Source organism: Ctenopharyngodon idella, chromosome 17 (genome assembly GCF_019924925.1).
Source record: "Ctenopharyngodon idella isolate HZGC_01 chromosome 17, HZGC01, whole genome shotgun sequence".
In the NCBI taxonomy this organism is placed as follows: Eukaryota; Metazoa; Chordata; class Actinopteri; order Cypriniformes; family Xenocyprididae; genus Ctenopharyngodon; species Ctenopharyngodon idella.
The window spans coordinates 9166199-9179640 of record NC_067236.1 but is presented as its reverse complement, the minus strand read 5'-3'; the positions used below and the strand labels follow the sequence as shown (position 1 = coordinate 9179640).

Below are 13442 nucleotides of genomic sequence, written 5' to 3'. Positions count from 1 at the left end.
CTAAACAATATACGTCATCAACAGGAGACAGTGCGACCGCATATATTTTGAAAAAACTGCTCTGTATTAGCCATTTTTAATGTTTCTTAAAGAAAGAAATTGGTGTACCACTTTAACCGAGCGCTAAACTGATTTCACACTGAAGTTTTTGTTTTGCCCGTGGCATAGTCTGTGATCTTTATAAGTTTTATAAAATGGTTAAATTACACGACAACTTCAAAAAGCTTTTGCAAATATATAAATTTTCCTCAAATATTATAGGCACTCCGCCATTGCTTAGCAGATTTGTTCCATCATATCAAAATAGACATGAAATCCGTTTCAAGGTAAGTAAATCTCAGAAATACCAGGTACAGGTGCTATTAGTAATAATATTGTATTTTCACATAGTAGTAATAATGTATTTTTACAGAGATGCATAAACCCAACTATATTAAATTATAGACTGTAATACTGGTGCATATTCTCACACTTTATTCTGTTTAGACTTCAAGGTGCTGGTGAACGAGCTCTACAGGAGAGACAGAGGCAGCACATGGCAAGAGGTTTGCCAAAACAGAAGCCCATAGCTGGAGTCAAGGAGGTCATTGTTGTTGCATCAGGGAAAGGAGGGGTGGGAAAGTCCACCACAGCAGGTATATTGTCTTTTGCATTCATTGACCTTAGTTTGTTTCATTCCACAATAATCTAACAATAAAAAATATGCCTCGGTCAACTGCTAATATTTCTCTGAAACACTCATTTAGTTTAATGTCTTCACAGTGAATCTTGCTCTTGGACTTATGGCTAATGATCAGGTAACTATTAAATTCCCACAATTATTGCATTTTTTCTTAGCTGATTTGCCTTTATTAATCTTCTTTTATATCACTTTTGAATGTAGAGTAAATCAGTGGGTCTTCTAGATGCTGATGTCTATGGCCCTTCGGTTCCCAAGTTAATGAACCTAAAAGGAAACCCTGAATTAACAGACAGTGAGTGCTGTGGCCACATTTGCTTTGTGAACAAAAATAATAAAAATGGTCAGTCATGTCTGATCCATTTTTTCCTCTTTATTTTCAGATAACTTAATGAGACCACTTGTAAATTTTGGAATTTCTTGGTAAGTAAATTTCTGAGTAATAGTTGTAGTGCAACAATGTTATTTTATATAGACTACCATTTAAAAAAAATGGGTCGGTATGATTTTTAAAAAAATATTTTTGATAGAAGTATCTTATGCTTCTCAGCATTGCTGCATTCATTTGATAACAAATACTGTAAAACAGTAATATTGTGAATTATTATTATTATTATTGCAATTTTAAAAGAATTGTTTTTGTTTTATTATTTCAATATATTTTAAAAATGTAATTATTCCTGTGATGGCAAAGCTGAATTTTCAGCATCATTACTCCAGTCTTCAGTGTCACAATCATTCTAATATGCTGATTTGGTGCTCAGGAAACATTTCTTATTATTATCACCATTGGAAACCGTTTCAACTGCTTACTATTTTTGTGGAAACCATGATACTTTTTCAGGATGCTTTGATGAATAGAAAGTTCAAAAGAGCAACATTTATTTGAAATAGAAATCTTGTGTAACATAACCTTTTTGTAACAGTATATCTTTACTATCACTTATGATCAGTTTAATGCATCTTTGCTGAATAAAAGTCACTTGCTGAATAACTGTTACATTTGATCATCCGTGCTGAATGAAAATATTAATTTCTTTCAAAAACAAACAAATGAAAAAAATCCTACTGACCTCAAACTCTGTTATAGTTTTTCTTTTTTTGTACAATTTTATCTAAGTCCTAAAGTGTGCTTCCCTGTCCTCTACAGCATGTCAATGGGCTTTCTGGTAGACGAGGTTGCACCTATTGTGTGGAGGGGTCTGATGGTGATGTCAGCTATTGAGAAACTCATTAGACAGGTGTGTAATTTAGATTTGGAAATTGCTGTTGACAATGGGATTTATCAAATATATATTTTTCTCCATTGTCCTTGTCCTGCACAAATAGATGTGGTTTTCTTCAAGGGAGTTCAATTTCCATTCATTGGCATATCTTGAAATATTGTGCATGAATTATTGTTTCCATGCAAAATTGGTAATTTTCTGAAGTCTAAGAAAATGATCCAATTTACTCAACATTGTTATTTCTTTCACTACTGTAATGACTTTTTCCCTTGCAGGTAGACTGGGGAAATCTGGATTACCTTGTGATTGATATGCCACCTGGAACTGGAGATGTCCAACTGTCTATTACTCAAAACATTCCTATAGCAGGTAAGTAAACAAATGTTTTGGCTGATTTGTGGTCTGAAAGCACCATGTATTTTTCCAGTTCAGATTCTCATTTAAGGTTTGATTGTCATCTCTTCTATCGGGTGGGAGACAATTGGATGCATTAACGTTTTCTAGTATTCAGAACATTCAATATGAAATCGGTTTTTACCGCTCTAAATCACAATCTATGTAGTAATTGACAGGTTTATTCATTTAATGACAAGCCTTTCTGTATTATTTAAACTTATGTCAATTTCACCTCTCAGGCGCTGTGATAGTGTCCACTCCTCAAGACATTGCCTTGCTAGATGCACGAAGAGGTGCCGAGATGTTTCGAAAGGTTAACGTTCCGGTAAAGCATTTTCTTTATATTTAAAGGTTTTACCTTGTCATTTAATTATGGTGTAAAGTAATTAAATTTAGAATGATTTTTAAAACTTTATCTTTATTGCTGTAGTTATAGTCTTGGTGTAGGCCTTAAGAACCTTAATATCAGTATCTTTAATCATTGGTTTGTGTTGATTAATGTGCAGATTTTTTATTTTATTTTTATTTATTTATTTATTTTTGCTTTATAAATATAAGTTTAAGTATGTGAATTGCTCTTTCAGGTGCTCGGTCTGGTTCAAAACATGAGTGTTTTTCAGTGTCCCAAATGCAATCATCAAACACATATTTTTGGCTCAGATGGGGCTAAAGAGCTGGCTCATACCCTCGGTGTTGAGATGCTTGGTAAGATTGTTTATCAAAAACTGTGACATTTACGAAGTATAATACGTAATATGAAGTCAAATTGTATGTAACTAGATTTGATTCAAGTGGATTAGCCAGTCTGTGAGGACACACGGTTTCTCTGTTCTCACTGCAGGAGACATTCCTCTTCATCTTAACATTAGAGAGACATCAGACAAAGGACAGCCTGTGGTTGTGTCGTCCCCAAATAGCCCAGAAGTAAGTGGATCATAATGAACTCCTGTCTTCCTTTTCATTGTTTGAATTTGGAAACCCTTGTTATTATCGAGAACGGTGGCCATAAAGTGAACTGCAGCCAGCAACTAATTGCTCGTGCTTTCAATCGTGCACACATAATGTACAAGAGACTGAAAGTTACATGATTCAATGCATCGATATACTTACAGCGAAGTCCTTTTTTATTCTTTGCTTAGAAGTAAAAAAAAGTTGGGAATACCTTTTTCAGTGATGAAAATCCAGGTTGCTGAGAGTGACGTTTAGATGAATATTTAAATATGTGCTGTGCACGTTCCTCTCAATAACAAAATAAACACACAACAAAAAGGACAGCAGTGAGAAAACAGCAGTTAAGAAAGCATCTGATGAGAGTGATGTGGATATGTTTGCACCAGCTCTGCAATTTACTGCCACATGTCGACAGATGAGGTAAAATTACACAATTATAATGGTAGTTTGATTATAAAGTATATTTGAGACTATAGACTATATAGATCTGGCTATGTGAGTCTATAATTAGCATGATTAATCTATATTTAGTCTATAATTAGCATTTGCATGACTCATTGATTACAGTACAAAATGGCTTTTTTCATCCTTATCCTGAACATTGTATAAGCATTCATTTCATTTGTCATAGAGCGGAAGAGAGGCTCTTAGGAGCGCGCATAACGTCAAATCCTTTTGATGTTCCCGCCAAAAACATGCTTCACATAAAAATCAGTCTACAGGCTTTCATAGACAACCTAGGTTAAAGTTTCATTACAAGCTGTTCACACATTGGCAATAAAGAAAGCGACTAATACATGAAAATACTTACAGCCCTTTAAAAAAAAAAAATAATAATAATAAAATATATATATATATATAAAATATTATAATATTATACTTAAATACTAAATTATATTTCTCAAACCACTTGTGTTGAGATAAATGGCACAAATGGCAATATAAATATTGTATATTTATTGTACATAATATATCTTTTTTTTTTTAATTTAAATGCTCTTTGAAACTTTCTAGTTAGTGCCAAAACTTGGTTATTCCTAAAATGAATCACTGAATTAATATAATATTCCTTTTAAAGTACTGGAGTTGTAAAATGTTAAACTAACCATTTCTATCAGACATAGCTTCAAATGTAACAAATGTTTGTAGAACTGATTTGATTTTTTTTATTTATTTATTTTTTTTAAACTCATTTTCTAAGATATTTATGCATATTTATCTGTTTTGCAGGCTGAAGCTTACAGAAGAGTTGCCGCAGCAGTGGTACGGAGACTGGCGAAGCATCCAAGTTAAATGACTTCCACATTTAATCTAGTCTTGGTGACCTGAGGAAAATATCAGTATTGTATCATTGTCTCCTAATCAACTTGTTTACCCATTTAAATTGGTATCGCATGCCAATTAAAATGTTATAATTTATGTACTTTATTTATACACAGACATACTGTTAATGTTATTTACAGGCATTAAAATAACTAATATTAATAAAATGGTTTTGAGTTTGAACAGTTTGGGAAAATGTAATATTTCATTACAGAATTTATATTACAAAACAATGAAAATAAGAACTGACTGCAATTATGATCATATTATAAGCTTTAAGTCGTTAATGTATTGGCCCTTTTAGTGTGCGAATTTAAGATGTGGATCTCTTCCCACCAGAATAATTGTGTTTACCCGGAAGGAACTGGGACAAAGTGCAGATTTAGTGCTGCTTCAGTCAATGATTTTACTTCAGCTATGTGTCATTCCAGACTCTTTCTCTCAACATAATGATGGTCATTACAGGTCTTAACCACTTGGTGGCACTGCAAATGTATTCATACATCTTATCTTGCTTTGTGTTTGATTTATATAGAAACAAGCTAAATTAGGTATTTCAGTAAAACTGTGACTTTTCCTATTATGATAGTTAACATGATTGGACTCTTTTCTTACTTCACTCCATTTAATAAAAATAAATGGTCCCAGTCCAGTAGGAAAGTGGGATGAAGTTTTCACGGGATGAGAAAAACAGGGTCACTTCCTGCATATTTTCACAACTCCCTTGACTCAGCTGAAACAGCCGTATTCAGTCCACCCCTGTGTAACACAGTCCAGACAGACCAGTCTGTGATTCATCACCGCAATGAAGCTATTTTGCTTTCTTTTAGTCTCAATTGCTTAACTGTTCCCAGAAGACCGACCCCGGGGTTTCAGCTGTACAATGACCTCAACTCAATTTGGACAGATTCACATTTGGTGTTATTTATTTTCTCTTTATTTTCACGATAAAGAAAGTGTTATCCCGATAACTTGCCTTGTCTGATGTCACTGAGCACAGTAGTGTGACTCACACTGCCATGAGTGTGTCATTGAGGTGTGTAAACAGCAAATAAACATCCATTCATAAATAGATGTGGAATTCACCCAAATTCTGTTTGGGATTATTGTCCCAGAAAGGGAATTTCACAATGAATAGGAGAAAACTGAAAGAATTCACAAACCAGCTGATCCTAGTTCAGACAACTTGCACTATCTGTTTGTCAGAGACTAAGATGGCATCTTCAGATTACTTAAGAAGCAACATGATTGAGCATGTTTCAGGCAATTCCCAGTTTTGCTGGAAACAGATTTGTTAAACACATCCCAATGTCCTTGCGGTGTTATCAGTGGCATTATAAAAGCAGACTTTGCCCCATGTGGTAAATATGGCTTATATCTTCTACTTCCTACGGCTATGGAAAAAAATCAATAATTAAATGGGGTAGCTGTACAGCCCAAGAGGACAGAGGACAGTCTTATTTCTGTGTCATCTTTGATTCATGAGCAGATAGCATTATCAAACAAAAGAGACTTGAGGAGGAATCAATTTTTTTAATGAATTTTGCTCATGAAAGATCACATGGAATGCATATTGTTGGTCCCTTGACTTTAAATTGTTCTATTTACATTATTTAGAGTAAAACTGAACACACTTTTCAGTCCGATCCATGATCAAACGACCATTATCACTGCAATACTTTAAAGGGTTAGTTCACCCAAAAATGAAAATTCTGTCATTTATTACTCACGCTCATGCCGTTCCAGAACCGTAAGACCTTCGTTCATCTTCGGAACGCAAATTAAGATATTTTTGTTGAAATCCGATGGCTCCGTGAGGCCTACATAGCCAGCAATGACATTTCCTCTCTCAAGATCCATAAAGGTACTAAAAACATATTTAAATCAGTTCATGTGAGTACAGTGGTTCAATATTAATATATTGAATTATTATATTGTATTGTTTAATTAAAAAAAAAAAAAAAAAAAAAAGCAGTGTTTTGAAATCGGCCATCACTAAATAAGTCGTTATTTTGTTTTTTTTTTTGGCGCACCAAAAATATTCCCGTCGCTTTATAATATTATTATTGAACCACTGTACTCACATGAACTGATTTAAATATGTTTTAGTACCTTTATGGATCTTGAGAGAGGAAATGTCATTGCTCCCTATGTAGGCCTCACAGAGCCATCGGATTTCAACAAAAATATCTTAATTTGTGTTCCGAAGATCAATGAAGGTCTTACGGGTGTAAAACGGCACGAGGGTGAGTAATAAATGACAGAATTTTCATTTTTGGGTGAACTAATCCTTTAACTATAGTAAGCTTTTTCTGCAGCCTTATATACATGATGAAGTCTTCATGGCTAAAGTATTGGCTTTATGCCTGTATATTGGCTGAAATGGAGATCTGCACATGTATAATAAAAGACATATGTATAATTGATTAAATTTATGTAAGGTACATGCCTTTTGGGGCCAAGGTTTTCAAATGGAAATCCCTCTCTGGATGGGTTGTGCTTGACCAAGTCCAGCTCCATCTTTGTGGATCTAATAGGTGGAGGGACAGAGTTATGGGTAGGGTTAGGGTGTGGTTGGACCTTCTATCTCCACCCATTATATCCAGATTATATTTAGAGAGGAGGAACTGGATGAACAGAGAGGGGGGGGAGCTGGACTTCACACTGCACCCATGAATCTGCAGTGAGCAGCCTCTCAAGGATTTTCAAAGCAGCTATACTTTTGGCGTTTATAATATGCCTTCATTAATGCTATATGAGACCTGATTCTGAAATATCAGAACACTTTCAGAAATAAAATGTGAAAATTGTACCAATTTTAGAGATACAGCAGCTTGTTACTGGGGCAGCACACTTAAAGAGTGTTCATATTATTACTATGAGGTAATACTATAGTTTTTGTTTTTTAAATATTTCTATATAGCTTTAATTTATTTTAATTTCAATTTTAGTTTTAGTATTTTTACTTGAACTGTAGTTGCCAAGGCAACATTTGAAAATTTTTGAAGTGTGCACCTTTTATAAAGATAATTAAAAAAAAAAAAAAAAGCGTATACTGCATATATCTTGCATATAGCAGTCAATATTTTGTATATTTACAATGTTTAGCTTTTCTATTCTGTAAAGTAGGATCTTTTCATCACCTGTCAGTTTAACTGAAGTAACAAAATATCAACGCATTGAAGTTCCTCCCATTGAAAATTCTCATAGGAAGCATGTACTTGAATTAATTCTTCAGCACTTGTTCAATTTTTCATCCTAGCTAAAAACAGCATTTTTAAGCTCTAGATTTCAAGATCAGAGAGACAATATTTGACAATATTCCGCATGTGGCTGTACATATTTGCATGATATCTCTCTCCTGAAGCCTTATCTTCAGTGACCCGGAAACCCAGCCTTTCTCACACTCCCAAGCGTGGATCCATAACCATGGCAATGTAGCTGTGCTGCTGCTCAGGGTAAATAGCAGCAGCAGCTGGTTCCAATTGCACTGCAGCACAAGGAAACGGGAGGAGGGCGATGTATGCTTAAAGAAGCGTCTGAGAGTTGCTTTTAACTCTCTAGCATTGGTCTTCTTCACAATAAACTGCAGGGACATCTCTATAAGTAATATTAGCCATAAAAAACTATACTATAAGAAGTAGTTTGTTTAGTTAATCGGGTATTTATTTAAAAAAAGAACTTGGGGGATGCCCTTCCTGAACATTTACCTAAGCGCTTGGCTATTTTAGATTACACTAAATCCACAGCAATGACTAACCTAATCTTGCACAATCAGGTTTCACACAAAGGGTGTGGACACCAGAGCTTCTCAGCAAGACTCCAAGCACAGCTGACAGTGAATCTGCAGATCTGAGGGGTGTTGGAAGGAGATTTGGGGGTGGGGGGAAGGTAAATAATTCATGATGTAAAAAAGAGAGAGGGAAGGAGATTTAAAGGAGGCACGGCCAGACACATTAGTGAGGTTTGATGCTGTGTGTTTGATGTACACATGTTTGTGTTTTGTGAGCAGTAGCTGACCTAATGAACATGAATTAAGAACATTAATTAATGCTCCTCTGCATACAGCCTGTGTTGGATAAGTTCAATCATTACTAAATTATGTTAAATTACTATGACAACTATATATATATATATATATATATATATATATATATATATATATACCAAAAATTATTCAGACACCATGAACATTTGGTAATAAAATATGACAAGATCTCAGAGTTAAACTGTGTCAGAAAAAATTAATCTTAATTATGTCAGATAACACTTAAGCAAAACATGGTCAGGTCAAAGTGTCTGAATAATTTTTGGTCCCAAATGTTTATCAATTTTACTGTCAGTCCACTGTATGAAGAATTTTTGCTTATAATATGTCACAGTTTACTTTATTTTGCTATCATCACTTACATAAATGAACTATAGTGTCCTGCACCCACTAGTAAAAAAAATATATATATATAAAAAATGATATCTAGTGTCTGAATTATTTTTGGTTTGACTGTATATGAAAATCTACACTTGAAAACCTGAACTTTTGAAATTTAGGAATGTTGATTAGCAACTAACTGAAATAAATTGAAGTTGTAAAATGAGTAAAACTAAAAATTAAATTTAAAAAAATTAAAGCTATGGGCATAGAAGTATTTAAAAAACTAAAACTAATAAAAATGACAAAAGCACAAAAAAAAAAAATCTAAAACTAAAATGAAAAACTAAAAATAAAAGCCAATTTAAAATATTAATAAGTAGGCCTACTATAATAATATTTTAATAATACTAAAATACCACTGTTTTGAATCCAAAATTACACAAAATAGATATTTATTGGCAAACAATGGATTTCAATGGATTATTTTCAAATGAATATTTTTAGAGGAAGTGATGGCAGCACATGGCTGATAGCAGTAATATTTGAATGTCAAATACAGACACAATCATGACACTGTGATGAAATGCACTCTGCAGGCTTTCAAATCATTGTTCAACAACTGTAGTCAAACTATCTAATTTATTGTAATGATTTACTAAGGGCAGACACAAAGAACCCTGAAAAAAATATCATGTTTTTTTTTTTCAACATTTGATAATAATAAGAAATCTTGAGCACCAAATAAGCATATTATAGTGATTTCTGAAGGATCATGTGACGCTGAAGACTGGAATAATTTATCTTTGGCATTACAAGAATAAATTACATTTTTAAAATATATTTAAAAAATGTATTTTAAATTGTAATAATATTTCAAAATATTACAGTATTTTGATTAAATAAATATAGCCTTGGTGAGCGTAAGAGACAAAAACAATAAAAAATCTTAAAGAACTTTTAAAACTTTTGAATGGTATATGCAGTATACGAAAGTATATTAGAATGCCAGTAATTTGAAGCAAACATTGACACCTCTAAAAAGTTTTGTTTTTTGTTAATAGTGGTGCCAAATTTACAACATGCAGTGGTGCATTTATTGCACTTTTTTTTAAAAGGATGGAAACAAAAATGTAGCTAGGGTGTATGTACCACATGACAAAACAATGATTTCAGACCCAAAGTGGTTGGATTGATCATTTGCATTTACAAAAGAAGAAACTTGACATTTGTGTTGTGTCTCGGGACAGGGAGTGGCCAGGCAACTGACCACAGAAGGCGTTGTCTTGGGAACAGATGCTCTCTAGACAATAGATTTGTTGAACAGAGAATTATTTTATAAAACACAAGCATATCAAACACAAGAGAAGCAGCAGTGTGGGCTGACCCACCTTCATTCCTTAATCAGACCTACCCATGTCCAGTTCTGCTGGTTAGGTACAGGGGATCCTTCTATCTGGCACATATATATCTTTTCAAAAGCTTTTATATGAACACAGATGGAGTATGTTATTAAATTATTTTGGATATGCTAGTGTCTAAAGTTCAACTGACACTCAAAGATATAAAAGGTATATTTAAGATATATTTAACTGATTTCAAATAAAGGCTCATAAGCACAAATGGGGCTGTGCAAATCTAAACGGTATAGGCTATTAGTTATTAGATAGATAGTTAAGCAATGGCAAAGAATGGTAAACAATGTAACCTCTCGGTCCAAAAACAAACAAACAAACAAACAAAAAAACTATGGACCACAGATGTTTGCTAAGTTCATTCGTTGATAAATGAATATTGACATATTGATATATTGAACTAGTTTATGATAAAGGATATGGGCTCAGAAATGGTTTTAAGTTTAACTTTAGACTTTGTGCCAAATCTTTCCATAAGAATAGATAAAAACTGTGTAAAGAGGATAAGACCGGCCTTCCTATGGTGTTTTTTGTGTGTCATTGAAATAGCAGCTGACCCTTCATACAAACGGTCTGGACCAGGACAACAGAGCTTCAACTTCCAGCTTTATAAATAAATTAAAATAGAAGATATGTGCAATAAAATATGTAAACAAGTAGGCTATTTATTAAAATATCACTTAATATAAAATAAAGCCAGGCACTTCTTTTAAAACTTTAAATGGTAATATTTGAGAACAGAAAAAAAATTATGGAAAAGACACAAATAAATAAAACAACTTAAAACTGGATAGATAGATAGATAGTAAGATAGATAGATAGATATTGATGCATTTGTAATGGTTTATTCCTTGCTCTTACTTACTTATTTTTGCTATAGCATAGATCACATTAAGGTATCAAAAATCATATATTATTAATCTACATGATCCTCAGAGGCAATCGTGAGCGCGCGTCGTGGCCCCGCGGTGAGCGGAATGGAAAAGTTAGTGTGGAGAGAGTGAGTGAGAGCCGGATCTATCCGTCGCCATTACTGACTGGAATGAGAGGGGAGGGGATGGCTCTCCGATTGCACGCATACCACTCTTACTGCTAGAAAAGACTGAAAACAACCACTTCAGGGTAATTTTGCCGATTATTCCAATCACCCACGGGAAACGCAACAAAACTGGAATTTGTTTAGGAATCGCATCCTTGGAAATTAAAGGAAATAGTTGGAATGCCACCTCCTATCTGTGGTGTCGGGAGCTGGGAGCGACCATGTTAGGTAGGGGAATGCACACGGAGTATGTGACTTTCTAGCATGCTTTTTGTCGTTTGCTTTATTGAATTTGGTTAAATGTGTGATTTTTTTTTTCTATGTGTAAGCGGTAGTTGTGTAGCTTTATGTAAATGGTCAAATTTGTCTGTCTCGCCTACAGTGCGTTGTGTCGGTGTCACACTTAACTAGCTCTGGCTAACTGGGAAGCTAGCAAGCAAAGGAAGCATCTAATGCCTTGTTAGAGGCAAGGCCCCTGTCGATGCGAATACAAATAAACATATTAACATACACCAAACTGACATAAATCGCCTTGTTATTTAATACAACAAGCGCGTGTATGTAATTAATTTGCTGCGATAAAACTACTCTGACGTGAAATTCAAATGCTGGGATTTAAATGCAGTGAATACTATTGGGTTGAGGTGTTTCGAAGTAAATGATACTCAAATTCTTGCCAATTTGGAACCGCCATTCAGTTCGTTGTCATAGCAATCATTGCGAATAATTCACTCGACTAGTTTTGGGAATCGTTGCGTCCACATCTGATCGCAGTGTGGCTCGCGACTCCCCGTAACAATAGCGCTGCTGCTCGCGTGCTGGTCGGAATTCCTTCTCACCTTCAGCAGATGCTTCTGTCTGCTTTACATCCTCGCTCGAGAAATACAGCCCGTCGTCATTTAGAAACGCTTCTAGACACTGATGTCCAGTGTGTCCGTGATTTAACGCTCGCGAGGTCAAGTCTTTGATGTCCCATAAATGCGGCCGTTATATATGAAATTCACAACACAAAGGACTAATTCGGCAAAATATATATATTTTTTTGTCATCATTTACTCCAGAGTTCCCACGGTCATGTAAAAAATGGCAAATATATGATAATTTCAAAAAGTGTTTTCCAGACGCGGAAAAAATGTAAGTCATGGATATTTCAAAAATGAATATGGTATGTTGAGCTTTTCCGATATTTCATCAATTAGTAATTGATCTTGTGTAGAGTAAATCGATTTGTGAGCCGATTGTTCTTTTGAGTCGGTTCTTTTCAATGAATCGAAATGGTCTGAAAGATTCATTAGAGAATTTATGCGAATCGAAATGTCATTTAAATGTTCCTATCCAGTAATGATAAATGCCTGAAATGGCATGGGAATTCATTGGTTAAAAATCTGAATGATTTTATTTCTAGAATGACAGCCTCAGATATCATTCACTTTCATTATGTGGAAAACAGATGCAATGAAAGTGACTCAGGCTGTCATTCTGTCTAACATCTCCTTTTGAGTTCCACTGAGGAAAAAAAAGTCATACAGGATTGTAACGACATGAGGATGAGTAAATGATGACACAATTTTCATCTATGCATCGCATAATCTTTTAAAAGATTCACTTCAGGGTTTACATTGTCAAATATTGAGTATATGCATATTCAGAAGTGTTATAGTTAATCTATCAGTGCCAACACTGAATTTAATGGCATTTATAAAATAATTATTTTGTTTATCATGAACAGAATGGTCTTGAGCATAACTTGCCTTATTTCTACTGACAGAGGCATATGTTTATCAGTACAAATATGGTCACTGCCGACGACAAGCATAGCTTGCATATTTTTTAAAAAACACATCAGTAAAAGTATATTTAAGTAAATGAGCTTGTGCCACAGTGTTAGTACTCCTACATTTATTAAGATCAACCAGTGCTTGAGCTAGTTGAACGGTAATCGTACAGGAGCTCAATAAATCAGATGTGTTGCTTATTATTCAAGGCATCATTTTTGGTTGTTTCTGTTGTGATTGTGTCTGTGTCGTCAACAAAGTTATCAAAT

General features: G+C 34.2%; 2 protein-coding genes across 4 annotated transcripts in view; both read left to right on the top strand.

The window, feature by feature from the left end:
- Nucleotides 1-21: 21 nt before the first annotated feature.
- On the top strand, nucleotides 22-4758 carry nubpl (nucleotide binding protein-like). The gene is made up of 11 exons (XM_051869022.1): nucleotides 22-330; nucleotides 495-635; nucleotides 763-797; nucleotides 884-974; nucleotides 1063-1102; nucleotides 1830-1920; nucleotides 2181-2274; nucleotides 2541-2626; nucleotides 2886-3006; nucleotides 3143-3225; nucleotides 4483-4758. Exons 1-11 carry the CDS (start codon nucleotides 195-197, stop codon nucleotides 4543-4545), a joined length of 981 nt encoding a protein of 326 aa, XP_051724982.1. The 5' UTR covers nucleotides 22-194; the 3' UTR covers nucleotides 4546-4758.
- A 6562-nt stretch (nucleotides 4759-11320) lies between these two features.
- Nucleotides 11321-13442, top strand: part of arhgap5 (Rho GTPase activating protein 5) — a 33882-nt gene continuing 31760 nt past the window's right edge. The window contains exon 1 of one of the 3 annotated variants that reach the window (XM_051867248.1): nucleotides 11321-11626. The gene's annotated coding sequence lies outside the window, so the exon portion shown is untranslated. Of the gene's footprint in view, nucleotides 11646-13442 lie in introns of all 3 variants that reach the window. The other 2 variants (XM_051867246.1, XM_051867247.1) reach the window with 2 other exon arrangements.

Excerpts from the sequence above, each read along its gene's own strand:
- nubpl (XM_051869022.1), top strand. The coding sequence starts at position 195 with ATGGTTAAATTACACGACAACTTCAAAAAGCTTTTGCAAATATATAAA. Across the intron at positions 975-1,062 it reads AAACCCTGAATTAACAGACA|ATAACTTAATGAGACCACTT; the intron begins GTGAGTGCTGTG and ends CTTTATTTTCAG. Across the intron at positions 3,007-3,142 it reads CCTCGGTGTTGAGATGCTTG|GAGACATTCCTCTTCATCTT; the intron begins GTAAGATTGTTT and ends TTCTCACTGCAG.